General features: G+C 41.9%; 1 protein-coding gene across 26 annotated transcripts in view; it reads right to left on the reverse strand.

Annotated features, from left to right (window-relative positions):
• Window positions 1–15,371, reverse strand: part of NRXN1 (neurexin 1) — a 1,090,355-nt gene that overhangs the window by 580,000 nt on the left and 494,984 nt on the right. For 16 of the 26 annotated variants that reach the window (XM_056853786.1, XM_056853780.1, XM_056853798.1 and 13 more), the window contains 2 exons: window positions 12,130–12,333; window positions 9,614–9,640 (listed from right to left, as the gene is read on the reverse strand). In XM_056853786.1, coding sequence (XP_056709764.1) covers window positions 9,614–9,640; window positions 12,130–12,333 — 231 coding nt within the window. The remainder of the gene's footprint in view (window positions 1–9,613; window positions 9,641–12,129; window positions 12,334–15,371) is intronic. The other 10 variants (XM_056853804.1, XM_056853802.1, XM_056853800.1 and 7 more) reach the window with 1 other exon arrangement.

Below are 15,371 nucleotides of genomic sequence, written 5' to 3' on the forward strand. Positions count from 1 at the left end.
GAGAGGGTAAGCTCCCCCTCATCGGCAGTCTTTAAGCAGAGGCTGGACAAACACTTTTCAGGGATGCTCTAAACTGATCCTGCATTTAGCAGGGGGTTGGACTAGATGGCCTGTCATGGCCCCTTCCAACTCTATGATTCTATGACTGATACATGGGGGGAAGGAGCTCAAGGGCTGGGCTCCAAACCTGCTCAAATTATAGCTGCCGCTTGGGTAGCTTGGCTCCACTTCTCTCCACACATACTGGTCTGGCTATAAATACTTCCAGGTCAGGCTGCTTTCTTTGTCTATGCAAGAACCCTTTTGGTCTTGACCTCAGGCCATTCTTTGGTCCCTCTTTTTGCCACTATGCTTGGACAGACTAACTAGTTTCTAATTTCAGCAGCCCTTGACTCTGCCTCTCCCTGGCAATGCTGTTCTGTGTTGGACCTTCTATCAGGCTGTGGTCTCCACTATCCTTGCCCATGGCTCTCACTTTTGTTCGTGGAGATCATCCTGGTGGAACTCATTACTCAGTTCCAGATTCTGGCTTACAACAAACCAATTCACTCCACTCTGACCATTTGGTTAATCTGCTCCTAGTACTTCACTCAGCTCTAGTCCCAATCCTGCCTTCCAAGGTTTACAGGGAAGCTGAGCTGTCCATTTTCTTGCACCATTTTCCAGACTACTGGTTGAAAGGGTGTCCCTAAGGCATTTGCAAGGCAGTCTGCCAGTCACAGTTCAAAGGCACTATTGTGTTACTGAGTCCAAAAATAATGGATGGAAAACTTGCAGTAATGGATCGGTGTATAGCCATGGTGATTTTTCTTTTTCTTTTTCTAAGAACAGTTATATAATATAATGTAAGCCAGCATTCTGTAGTAGTTAGAGTGACAATTTCTCATTCTTCCGTGAAGCTTATTAGGTGACTTTGAGCCAGTAACTCTCTATTAGCATGCCCTACCTCACAGGGTTGTTAGGATAGAGAAAGGGAGAATGATGTATGTTACCATGAGCTCCTCTGAAGAAGGATGGGATTAAAATGTACTGAATACATAAGATATGCCTTTCATTTTTCCTAATATTTTCTTATTTTTCATTTCCTTTCCTGACTTCTTTTCCTTTTTTTGTCCTGTGTAAAATATTGGAAGCACTTATTTTGAACTGCAAAATGCCTTTAATGCAATGTCAGAAAGGAGATATATAAATAGAGCAACTAGCTAAAGTAATATTTTTTGCTGCCTTTCTCTCATGCTGAAGGTTCCCCCCCACCCGCCCCATATTGCTTGGATTGATACGGAACACCATTGTGAATCAGCCGATCCAGAAGTGGTTCCAAAAATAATGAATGTGGATTATTTTCATGGCAAAAATAGCAAATATCACCTACAGCAATTAGCAAATCAATAAATATATAATTTGGGAGGGGAAAACAACCTTTATTTTGAGATGGCAGCCACATGTATCACAGCAAACACCATCTTAGGAGAAGTATTTAAGAGAGGGTCAAACCACACATGATGCCAGAATTCTGTCTTTTGAACTGCTGACATATTGATCCTTTAAGAGCAGCTGTTTGATGGAGGGGGAGGGTGGATGGAATGGGGCTATGGGTTCCTTTCCCATACAAATTCTCTGTTACAAAATATCCAGGGCTGCTTTAAGGTCTGGGAAAAGGTTAAAAAAATATAGCAGATGCAATCCAACCAGGAAAATTGTATTTCCGACTACTTTCTACACCACCATGCCCTCAGACAGACCTGTTTCCATCCCCAGAACTCCAGAGTCACATATAGTTTGGCCCCAAAAGAAGAAGAAAACTGGTTATTTTAAGCCACCTGTGGCTTTTGTAAGTACTTGCACTGAAAGCTGATGTGGTGTAGTTGTTATTGTTGGACCAGGGCTGGGGTTCAAATCCCCATTTGCCATGGAAGCTTGCTGGATAATCTTGGGCCGGTCATTTTCTCTCAGCTTAACCTTCTTCACAGGGTTGTTGTGAAGATAAAATGGAGGTGTGGAGAATCATGTGTGCTGACCAGATATCCTTAGAAGAGGAGTGGGATAAAAATACACTAAATAGATATTTTAAATAAGTATTTTTTTTTGGGGGGGGGCGTCTGCAAATCAAGGAATCATGGAAATTTCTTCAAATGATAAAAATATTTCAGTCTGATTGTCTTGTTAACTGACTTACAATGCAATCCTACACAGAATTACACCGTTCTAAGCCAACTGACGTCTACTCTGTTTAGGACTACACTGTAAACATTGAAGCTCTTTTAAGACAACATCTGTTCACAAAAATGGCATCCAGCCATAATGCAGTATTACTTGGAACCCAAATAACTGCCTTGACTGCATTCACAATTTCAAACAAAAATGCTTGTAGAAAAAAGGGGGCATGAATGTAGTTCAGCACATCATGAAACAAACAAAAAAATTAACCCTACAGAAGTGTCCTCACATGAAAGCTGATGTATGGGAAATGTTGGCTTTGAGGAAAGTGAAATACCATCACAGATTTATTTTAACTGGAAAAAGTAGTGTGTGATCTTTCTCGTGTTTTATGGTTCCTTTCATACCTTTTTTCTTATTGGAGCAAACAGTTGATAGAACATTAAAAACACACATGACAGAAAGAGCTGCTGATATGCTTGTTGTGAAGGTTGCCCAATCTTCTGTTATTCTTTTGATCCTTATATTTGCAGTTCAGTTTGGTGATGTGGGGCTTCACTCTGCTGTTCCTTTTATCTGCCCTTCCTTCACTACCTGCTGAGGGAAGCAGGAATCCAGGTGGGCAACGTATCATGAGGAGGACAGGGAAGCTGCCGCTGCCTCATCTTGTGTTTTGACACTCAATGCTAACTCTGACAACTAGTGTGATAAAGCAGAGTGCAGTATGGGATTTGGAGACCTGAGTTCAAATAATTTCTGAGCCATGAAGCTCACTGGTTAACCCTGGGCCAGCCACTTAAGCTCCAATTTTGTGATTTCAGAGGATAAAGAGGATCATCCCCGAGCCATTTGGAGATGTACACTAAAAACAAGTTAAAAGTACAGAGGAATCTCTGGCTTTGTCCTGGCAATCCTACTTGTTGCTACTCTAAACCAGGAGCTGAAAGCAGCAGACTCACTTGTGAAGGTATGTGTTAAACCAGGTAACCAATCCCTAAATCAAACAATTGGGTTTGTTAAATTTAAGACACTCTAAATGATTTAGAATATAAACAAAGTCACACCCTTCTTAGCCAACTGATGTCAATGGAGTTAAAAGGGTATAGCTCTTCTTAGGATTGCACTGTTAGGCAACTGTTTTAGCAACGAAATTTTTAAATTGAAATAGCTGTGCTTGTTTCAAGTTACGATCATGCTCTAATCATACCAAAAAGGTAAAGATCAGACCAACCGTTTGTCCCTTTAAAATTATGCAGAAGTGTTTCAGCCCAATTATGAATGCATCAATAATGAACATACAGTGGGTAGTAGAAACGGGGCAAAGTCCATCCATTATTATATTTTGATCCAGTCCCATTGAAACAAACAAACAAACAAAAAACCCTGGAAAAGTACAAGGACACTCCTGTGTTTCACAATATGCTTGTACACAAGCTTGTTTGGGCAGTACCTAAAAATGATATGGATTCAGTGTTGGTCTGCTGATTCCCCTTTCCTCTTCAGAATTAGTAGGCATGTCCACAGAGATATTGCATGAAATATACTTAGAAAGTGGGGAGAACAAGGGACCACAAGATGATTAGCCCACCATATGAGCAAATTCTCAAGACAGTGTGTCATTTCATTAGGTCATGTATAGCCTGCGTCAAAGTTTGTCTGCGACCAGGGTCTTGTGGGGGTACTGACTCCATGGACACCCTCTGCTCCACTATCACTGTAAATTCATTAATCTCCCTCTCTATGGCCGTCCATGGCCAGCTATGTTCCAGGTAGCTCTGTTGCAGTTACTTCCTGGTTTCCTCCAACTCCCTCATGAGTGCTACCACTACCTGCGAATGCTAGTTGCTGTGGGTTAGCCTTAGGGAAGGGCTTGGGACTCTGTGTCTCTGCTTGTGGGTCTTCTGAGAGCTGGTGTAGTGGTTAAGAGCGGTGGTTTGGAGTGGTGGACTCTGAACTGGATTTGTTTCTCCATTCCTACACATGAAGCCATCTGGATGACCTTGGGCTAGTCACAGCTCTCTTAGAGCTCTCTGAGCCCCACCTACCTCACACAGTGTCTGTGGTGGGGAGGGGAAGGGAAGGTGATTGTAAGCTGGTTTGTTTCTTCCTTGATTGCTAAAGAAAGTCAGCATATAGAAACCAGCTCTTCTTCTTCTGGGGCATTTAGCTGGGAAATTGTATGCTGGACTAACTGTACCATTGGATACAGCAGGGCTGTACTTGTTTCTCTTCCTCAAGTCACAGCCGACTTATGGCGACCCAGTAAAGGGTTTTCAAGGCAAGAGACTAACAGCGGTGGTTTGCCATTGCCTGCTTCTGGGTAGTGACCTTGGTATTCCTTAGAGGTCTCCCATCCAAATACTGACCTGGGCCAACCCTGATTAGCTTCCAAGAACCGACGAGGTTGGACTAGCCTGGGCTATCCAGATTAGGACAGGGCACTTACGTTTTTACCCTACCTTAAATATTCCTCACCTTTCTTCCGTAAGTGCACCACGGATGCCATTTCTACAGAGGAAGCATCCTATAAATGTCTTTTCACCAACTTAAGTCAGTTCCCTTTCTTTTCTGTCCCATCTAATGGGAAGTCTCTGTTAGGACACACTCCTTTATGGTCACAGAATAGTTAACCAGAGAAAGTGTTACTGCTATCTCCCTTCCAGTTTTCCAAGTGGCTTGCAAACCAGATTGTTTAGGAAAGCATTTGAAGCCTAAAGTGAAGGCATTGGGGACTGTCTACTGTTGCTATGATTATATTTATGTTTAGATTGAAATGGCCCTTGTTTCTTTAATGATATGGTGGAATATACTGTAAGATTCTTTTTAAAATCTGTAAGCTGCTTCAAGCTTTACAGAAGTGGGATGCGTTTTTTTAAATAAATAAATGAGACAGGGATAGGATTACAGAAGGAAGATACTGGAAGGCAAAGATGACAAATGTCATCACTGTATCCATCAATGAATTTTTGTTTTTCTATTCAGTGCAGAACTTGTCCTATTATTGTCCTTGAATAAACAATGATTATTCCCCTATCTTTTCCTGCAGTATTCACATAACCAAAAAAATTCTGGTCTATTCCTTTGCATCATACTAGTTTGCCCTTCTGATGATGTTAGAGTGATAACTCAGCTATTGAAGCTGCAGATCTGCAAATATTGCAGCGCTTAATAAAAATAATGATATACAACTCGAGCAAATTCTCCTTTCAAAGCGTAAGTGGACCTGATTTAAATGTACTCTGAACTCCTTCCCTCAAAATTCTACTCTGATCTTAAATATTCTGCAGATGTCGTTATGAAATAGTCACTGAATATTTAAATAGCATCATTTTATACTGGATTTCACTATTTACTCTATGACAATTTTAAAAAATGTTTTACGCATAATGTAATGCTTATTTGGCGACATATTATCGTTGCCATGCAATAGTACACCCAAAAACTTTATCTGGCACTTGATTATTCTTAATGCTCAGTTAAGTGCCATCCCCCAGAGGGCAAACTCCTCCCCCTCGGCTAGCTCCTCCCCCTCAGTCACCCAGCATCTTAGGATGTGCACGCATCCTACTCCCAGCTCTCCAGCCAGCCAGCTTGATGCCTCCTGTTGTTGTTGGACTTCTAACAGCCAGCGGTGAAATCCTTGCCCCTCCGCCTGCCTTGTGCTGTCAAGAGCAGGGCCGTAACTGGGGGAGGGGCAGGAGGGCAGCCACCACCCCTGCAGCATGCAGAGAGGGTAGCAGAACTGCCTCTCCTACTCGGCACAGAGGCACTTACAGGAGAAGCAGTTCTGCCGCCCTCCCTGCATGCCACAGGGGGGCTGCCCTCCTTGTCCCCCCCTATTTTCAACCCTGGCCAGGAGCCAACTCTGCTGGAGGACTCATGGGCAGCTGAGCAGCTTATCTAACTGCTGCATGACGTTACAATGACACTCTCAAAGGGTTGGGGTTTGATTGCTGAAGAGTGTCCGACACATTTGTTTAACTAGCAATCCCCATTACCCACGAGTGTGGGATAACAATGCTTTTTACTGTGTGTAGTGTTTAATAATATTCTGTACATTTAAAAAATATTTGATGCCTACCAGCATCAAAATAATCCACTGATGTGGATTATAAATCTCATGAATGTGCCTCTTCCGGTAAAATGTTGTATTCAAAAGGCAATTTGGAGTTTGGATTCAAAACATTACATTCAAGATTTGAGGAATGCATGTAGAAATTTTAGTCAGGTCTCTCCCCCGCCCCCCCCCCCCGCCTCCCCAGTATTTGTAAGGATTCATTTTTGTTCTAGTTTAGAGACAATCTCTTCTTCAAAAGGTTGGAGAGAAACTGCAACAAAAAGTCTGAAATCAAAGTCTGGCACGGAGAGATCAGAACAGTAAATTAATGCTGTTTCATCTGCTGCCTTTATGCTAGGCAAATGTTCTGACTTATTTCAAACTTGTCTCCCAGTAACATTTCATGGAACCTTTAGTGTTTATTGACTCGTCAGCTCCACCTTGGAGCCAAAATGGATGTGGCAGTAATGGAAGCCACAAGCAAGAGTACCACACATTTATAGCATGTGAGATGGCCTCTTCACATGTTGAATTAACAAGCTGATGGCACACCTGCTTGAGCCACCCATTACTGGCATGCTAAAACTACCTGGGATCTCCTCACATGGTGCATGATGGGGATAATCTGGAACAGTTAAACAAGCAAGCCCGTTACTGAGACTGCCGTCACATTCCCCACTCCCCATCCTACGGAAAAGCAAACATATTAAGTGTGTTCGCAGATTTCTTCCAAGCTTCTCTTTGCCCAAATGAAGGGATTATAGGGCGGTGCATCAAGAACCAAAGATATCGGTTACCATCTGCAATTGGCTCCAGAGAACAAACGTACTTTTCGACATTAATCAAGGTCATTCATTGCATCCATGGCTTTCTTCTATGTCAAGGATTACTGTTTGGTGAACACAGAGGCCCATTAGCAGTGAACAAAAGGTCCTTTCCATACTTTCCCCCTTTAAATGACCATGACCCAGACACAATTTCTGAAAATTGGAAGCAACTTTGATTTTTGTTGAATGTATTATAGTCTTGGTATATTATCATTCAAATACTTGGTAATTATATCCCTTGAGAAAAGTTAAAATACTTGTTTAAAATGTAATTTGTCGTCACTGTTTAAAATTTACCTGGAGTTTGAGATTTGAAAATTCTGTTACAAGCAATTTTAGTAACATATGCAGGGAAACCTATAATTTAAAGTTTAGTCTGCTATAAGAAGGCAACAGTCTCCATGAATATGTGGCATACTTGTACCATTGACTTTCTTATAATTACTTTCAGATTCAGAGTACTTTGAAAGCAAAACAAACAGCGCTTTGAGAGGAATGCTTTGGCAGTAATCCATCAAGCACTCTCCCTTACCAAATCTAGTAAATACTGTTGAAACGACCCAGACTGAACAGTAGTATCATTTAGTACACGGAAATTCAAGAGATGGTCTAGTCAAAGTTAATCACTCAAGTTCAACATAATTGAAGATGATTACAGAAAATTACCGAGTGCATACTGAAATCTCTCCCATTGAATTGGGAAAAAAACCTACATTTAATTGGGTGGGTGTTAAACATGCTTAATTTTGCTTCAGACGAGTCTAGGTTATTTGGTGTAACACTAGAGTATGGCATCCATTTTGTCCAATTAATTATGCATAATTTTCTTTAAAATACCCCCATACTGCCCCAAATGAAACTAGAATCTATTGTACTTACAATGGAAAATTTGAGAGCTCCAAAGACTCAATATAAAATCACAGTCCATCATCCTCGTTCAGAACATAGCATCTTAATCCAAATAATATCAAAAAGGTTGAAAAGTTATCATCAGTTCAGGGTGCATGACATACAATAAAAACAATTCAGTCTAGGATATCTTTAAGGATCAGTGTGTAAAAGAAACCATCACACAACTAGAACTTCATAGGTCATGAAAGCGTTCTTGAAAGAATACCCCTTTATATTCCTATAGAACTCCCTTAGCATTCTACACTTTATTTTCTGTGGGGAATAAACATCTCTCTTAGTTTAGAAGAATTACCATTATAAAACAGTATACAGGGAAACAGTATGTGGTGGTCATAGCAAAACCTCTTTAGGGCTTTGATGCACACCCGGAGACTCATTTGTTTTATGGTTGCCCCATCCTTTTCAATGAATGGTGCAATGTCCGATGTACACAATGAGGTTCAAGTGGAGCACCTCTGGGCACAAAATGAATGGGACAGCCCTATGTATATGCCAGTTTCCCCACATGCAGAAGATATGCAGTCCATGATATTGGATTGCACAAGAATATTGGCACATACTGAGACACACTGAGGTCCCCCCCCCCCAAGAGGCAGGATAACAGTATTGTAAATAAATAAAAGGGATGTATGAATCTTGGAGTGTATTTTATGGGTTCTTACATCTGGCTGTTTGGCTACTGCAACATGAGTGTGTGCTGAGCATGGTAAAGTTAGGCCAACAAAAGTGCTAGAGGGCCGGCATGATGTAGTGGTTGGAATGTCAGACTAGGATCTTTTAGTAGAAAAGAGCAAGAGTCCAGTAGCACCTTAAAGACTAACAAAAATATTTTCTGACAGGGTATGAGCTTTTGTGAGCCACAGCTCACTTCTTCAGAAAGCTCATACCCTGCCAGAAAATATTTTTGTTAGTCTTTAAGGTGCTACTGGACTCTTGCTCTTTTCTACTACTGCAGACAGACTAACACGGCTACCCGCTGTGTAGGATCTTTTTGACCTAGGTTCGAATCTCCACTGTGCCATGAAAATGTGCTGGGTGCTCTTGGGCCAGCTGTGCTCTTGGGCCAGCTCTTAGTGTAAACTAGTGTGAGGATAAGATGGATAAGGGGAAACTGTTGTAAGTCACTTTGGATTCCTACTGGGGAGAAAAGTGGGGGATAAATGAAGTAAATAAATAATAATAAAAACACTTAATATTATTATCTCAGCTAAAATGTTACATATACAGTATACACATTGCCAAAAGCAATGTTCACAGAATGAGCGAATGAAAGGAGAATGAAAAGAGAACCTGTCCAGGAGACAAGAAGGATAATTGCCTCTGATGAATCGTGTGCTGTAGTTAAATCACATTGGTCTGAAGACTGGCGCTGCCCTCCTTCTTTTCCCTTGGCAGAACTCTTTAGTCTTTAGGCTTCCTGTAGAAAATTCCTGAAATGTTTTACTGTGGAGGAACCCCCGAATTTGCTTCAGCCTTTGTTTTATGTGAAGTACAGTGCATGTGTGAGGATTTCTTTTCACAAACATGTAGTTAGCTGTGTCCTTTCAAATGCAAGTAATTAACTACGGAACAATGATACACACAACGTTTTAATCTAGAGTTGGCAAAATATTGCATAATGGAGGAATAATAAGTTTAAAAATTTTGAATTGGCACTTACTGGAATTACAGTTAATCCTGATACAGTCTAGATGGGGAAGAATAGATGAGAAATGAAAATTTATCCTTCAAAGTAATAGCTGCAGACATCCAATAAAATCACAGTCCACCCTTCTGGGGACAGACACATGCAAACATGGCCACTGTGTGTTATTATTCTTTCCGTATTGCCGTATAACGCAGATATATGGTGATAAAACTTTATAAATAGAAGTGATAGTATAGGGTAAAAAAAATATGGCCAATTTCAAACAAAGCTACATGGTGACAAATCTAAGTGGGGGAAAAAAGGTTATGGGAAACTGTTCCAGATGCTGGGTTTTAGTCGGCTGCCACTTTCTCCCCCATGTATGAAAGAACAGATCGATCATCTTCATTTTAATTCAAAAGTGCTCCGTCACAATGGGGAATAGAGCAACCCAAGCAAAAACCACATGTTCTGGACCACAGTTAGTACCTCAAATGAGGATACAGTCATAAATACATACAAATATCCCCAACTACTGTACTTTAAATTATCTCCCAGTGTCTAGAAGATTCTTAGCCCACCTTACATAATTGAATAAACATCAGGAAAAAGATTCCATTATTACATCTAGAAATGTTTCTTTTAATTGGAAATTATAGGGAATCATGTCTATGGTTTCTTTTTTATGCTTCCCCTTTAGTAACAGCTATATTTTTTTCACTGTCATAATTAACTTGAAGGTTTTCTTTAATTTCTATGGTATTTGGGGAAAAAAGAAAGACTTGCCTTGTACTACATTTCATATTGGCAAATTAAAAGTTGATATTCAAATTATGAGTATTTTCATTTATTCCTCTTGTAAATACCTTTGAAGATCATCCATAATATATGTACACACACATATATAAATATATATATAAATAAATAAATAAGAACCTAGATTTTGTTTCCATGTAGCTGAGTTTGTCATGTGTCGTCAACCGCATCAGAAAAGTGGTAGCAAACAGCCAGGGAACATCACCTACATGCCTCATTCTACAGAAAGCTTTCTTCAAAGAACTCCCTCTCCTGCCGACTACCACAGGTTTTTTGTCTGATTAAATGATGCATCTGATTGCAATTATTCTAAATTTTCACTAGAGGGCTCTCAGTGAAGCCCAAGAAGATTGGAAGTTCCCTATCTGATATATGCATGAATTCCCAATTCCAAAATCTAATTAACATCATCAAAATTCATTGACCTTGCTTTCCTCAAAAAAAAAAGATGTTGAATATATTAATCTAGCCTACTACTTTTTGCAATTTAAAAGTGAAATTACCTCATAACTAGTTTTGAATGTGCTGTACAAAAGGTCTTGAACATAAAGCAAGAAGGAAGTCTTTCTGGTAAACCTGCATTAGGTTCTTCAGTAAATACCGACCCTGATAATTCGTAATTGCTGTGAAAACCTAGGAAAGCATGATTTTATTTCTGTAGAAGAGCTGATGTTGTTTGTGTTCACATGGCTGTTCGCCGAGGGCCGCAGACTTTGGGCATTGAAGGGCTGTGTTATTTGTGACACAAAAAATCACTATGAAGTTTGTGCTTTAAAAATAAAGAAAAAGAAAGGGAGAAGAAGAAAGAGAAGGAAGGGAGTGGAGAGAGAGGGATGGATTTGGTTGTGTATAATGCCAGGCTGCTATAAAGAGAAGACCAACGTAAATAAGCAACAATTGGGGCTTGCAATTGTTATAAAATTTTGCATATACATAGTTTGCACACTATGCTAAAATGCAGTCTTAAAAAGGGACAGTTTTAATAGTCACAGTTTGCTCTAATGACACGGCAGCAATCACTTTGAGGAAAAAACCCTGCTCACATGAACAACCTACTCTCTCTGTCAGACACGCACATACACACACACATTCTGAATTCACTCTGCTCATGTGATTGGGCTGCTCATATGAGCAGGTTTTTTTGTACTGTCAGCTGCCAGAGTATTATCTGAACCGACTCCCCTAGAAGCGAATCAAACACTCTATAGGTGCTCCAATCTAGACATGAAGCTCTGTTGGGCAACAGTTTTGCCACTGCATTGCATAGTTGGGAGCAGGATTGTACCTATACCAGAAAGACACAGGCAGAACTTTCCCAGGAATAAAATAGAGATTACACATGCATGGTTGTTCTCCCATGTGTACGAGGAGCCACTAGATAGGGATCATATCTGGTTCACAACCAAAATATTGTTGGTTGGTTGTGAATTATGCACAATTATGGACTCACGTCCATCCCTGTCATGCTGGTCTTCTCTTAATAGAACAGCCCACAGTTTAAAATTTATTGTGGTGTGTTATGGTAGAGAATGCAAAGATTTTTTTAAAATAAGTAATGGACTCGTAAAAAATATATAATGCATAAACATATATATGCACACAGGTTACATATATATGTCGCTTTATTTTTCAGTGGCAAACAGGCTGTTGAATAGATGTTTGCAGGCAAAGATAAAGAAGAATGGCCAAGATGTTAATTTTAGGCTGGGGATGTGTGGAGGGGGGGATGTTACCTAGGTTGACTGTTAGCTTAACTCGTCCTGCGTCCAGCTCTAAACGCAGCGTGTCAGCAGATTCCCTAGAAGTTGTGGCCATTAAAATGCCATAAGCCCGCTGAGACCTGAACCGTAATGACACGTCTTCTGCTTCAGTGTGCATCACCACAGGGAGTTGTATTTTCATAAACATGCTTCCATCATAGCTGAGAACCGTTGCCTCTGAAAACGTACAAGTAAAAAGGAACATCAAAAGAGAGTTACAAGTGTGGCCTTTTACATGTCAAAGGGTACAGAGTGAATGCAAGACCCATTTCAGAATGTGTTGTTAAGCTGGGCCTGCAGACTGGCAGTGGCTCTCCAGGGTCTCCGGCATTGGTCTTTCACTAGATTTGCTATTCACCTGTTGGGGGCAGGAGATTTCCCACACCCATCTCCAATTGCCCACTGGTGCTCAGGTGGGGGGAAAATCCTTGTCAGCATGACGGCATTACATCACTTCTCAGGAAAACCCAGAAGTGCCGTCACTCTGCTCTAGGAATTGCCAGAAAATCCATGGTTTTACCATAGAATTTCTGGCAGTTCCTAGAGCCGAGTGATGGCACTTCTACGTTTTTTCCTGGAAGTGATGTAATATTGCCTGATGGCACCCGCCCCCGCCCCCAATTGTGTTTATTTCTATTATTTTAAAACTGCAGGTATTCATGAGCCTGTGTGATTGACTGCAACAGGTCGGAACTGCTAAATTGTGTAGGGTCGAAATTTAATTAATTAAACAAACAAATAAATAAATGCAACTCGCTACCTTGCTGTTTGTCCAAACTTGTAGCTGAACATGTTTTGTGCATGGGGGAGGGGCATGCAGTGACAAGGAAGCTTTTGTGAAAGTGGCCTTATGGTGCTTCATAAAGAGTAAGAGTGATGTGGATCCAACCTTTCCCTAAGGAGCTTCTTCCGTAGGATAGCCAAGAAGCTTGGAGAAAAATGTCCCTTTCATAGACACTTAACAGGATGTTATTTACCAGGTGATATTATTTACCTCCATGCCATGTGTGCAGACACATGTTACTTTGGAGATTTGGACTGTACAAAACCTTCATCTTTTTTCTCTCCCTTGGCAGAGAACAGGAGAGTCAAAGGGAAGGAGGGTTAGTCAACTGTTTTCCAGCTGCACCCAGCAAATCTTTTGAAATGCAAATGGAAGGCCTCCTGAGATACAATGAAGTGGTCAGATCACAGCTTCTGCAATTCCACCCAGACACATAGTAGAGAACAGAGTTTTGGAGGTTGAAAATCCTAGAGAAGTCTTTTCCTGGAGGCTTCAGAAAAAGCTTCTTTGACCAAACTTCCCCTGCCCAGGGGGATATTAAAACTCCTTGGCACAAGGAGTAGGCTTTCTTTTCTTCTGATTATGTTGAGGCAGACAGAGCTTTCCCCTGGGGTCTGCTGAAGATGGCCATTGCCATGTTGAGCATTGCAGGCCTGGGCAGAGGCTCCAAGGTAATGAGAACCCTTTAGAACCACTGTAACTTTTAAGTTAAGGAGCCCACCTTAGGGTAAAATCAGCTAGGGCATATACAGAGGGATGGACAGAGAAACTGAATGTTTATACTTCTTTTGGATCCCTTGCTGAATCTGCTGCTGTGATGAGATGATGCATGTGGGCAACATGATCCCGTCACTTCTGGTTTACTTTCAGAAGCACCCCAGCACAATGGGATGATTTTGATTACCCATTTGAGTGGTAAATCGTCCTGTCATGCTTTAGCTTTCTGGAAATAAATTGCCCGCCATTCCAAGCCAACTGGCATCCCTAGCCAGATGGGAGCAGAGGTTGAACCAAAAGAGGGAGAGAAAAGGCCCACTCTGTGTTGGGAAAGCCAGGTAAGTGGCACATGCCATGCGGAGACCTTGGATGGCCACTGCTGCCCAGACGCCTCAGACAGCAAGACGAAACAGAGCCTGCAGGTCATTGGGGTTGTTCCACCATACCATGAAAAGTGTCAACTGCCCATTTTCTCTATTAAAAGTACAGGACATTTCTTCTTCTTCTTCCAGACTGTTGGCAACCCTATTCCTCCAGCCTAAGGAACCTTCCTTCAACTTAAGTGGCCCTTTCATTGGAATTAAAAGAAATAGAAATTCTGTAAATTGTATCCTACCACTCCACTGTAATAGCCGTGGAGCCCATCCACTGCCCCAAAAAGGCTTCTTTTGCCAGAGAAGGCTCTTTCTCCAGAGGAAGGCTCCACTGGCAGCTTGGCAGGATATAATCCTTTTTGTCTTATATTGTTTCCTTTTTCCTGCTTGCAAATGAATGAGGTCTTCCATGGTCGTAAGGAACAGTTGTATTTGGCTAAGGGCCCATTCCTGAAAATTGAGCCCAAAGCCCTTAGGAGGCCGACTATGGCATCCGCCGGCGCAGGGACCCACACTGCCGGTGCCCGGAAGGCGCACACCAGTGTTAGTGGGCCCAGTGCCGGTGTGCAGGGCCGGGCGCCGCTCCCCGACCGACGACAACGACCTCTGGCCTACGGCCGCCAGCACAGGCTGCGACAGTGAGCCAGGAGACGTTCCTGGGGCGTAATGGCAGCCCAGGAGGCGTTCCCGGGGTGTAATGGTGCCAGCCTCGGGGTGGGGCTGAAGTTAGTCTGCCTCACGAGTACTTTTGGCTCGGGAACGCCCCCCTTTTTTTTGCAAAGGTACGCCAGCTTTTAGTTGGCGTATCTCCCGTGCAACCCTATGAGGTTGTAAGGGGCTTTTAAATACAAACAAATGACTTTAAAATGACCAAATTATCTCTTTTTGGGGAAGGGGCAATGCTATGGCACTTTTAAAGCTCTGATCTAGATGGTCCAGGCTAGCCTGATCTCATCAGATCTCAGAACCTAAGCAGGGTTAGTCCTGGCTAGTTCTTGGATGGGAGACCACCAAGGAAGTCCAGGGTCATTTTGCAGAGGAAGGCATCGGCAAGCCACCTCTGTTAGACTCTTGCCTTGAAAACCCTACTGGGTTATACACGTGCCACCTCTTAAACATGACATGCCTGTCTTAACCCAGCCCTGACTGTTGAGTGAACCAACATATTCTGACAATGGTGGTACAGCAGTGTTGACCCACAATGCAGCAGGAATACAGTGGCCTGGACTGCTCATCAGTGCTGAAGCAACACCATACACTTGGCACACTGTTTTCTTGCCATAATCCTTGAACTCAGTCCTAAATGCTTATTTGCTGGCAAAGAAGTTCCTATGATTGGG

Source organism: Euleptes europaea, chromosome 7 (genome assembly GCF_029931775.1).
Source record: "Euleptes europaea isolate rEulEur1 chromosome 7, rEulEur1.hap1, whole genome shotgun sequence".
Taxonomy (NCBI): Eukaryota; Metazoa; Chordata; class Lepidosauria; order Squamata; family Sphaerodactylidae; genus Euleptes; species Euleptes europaea.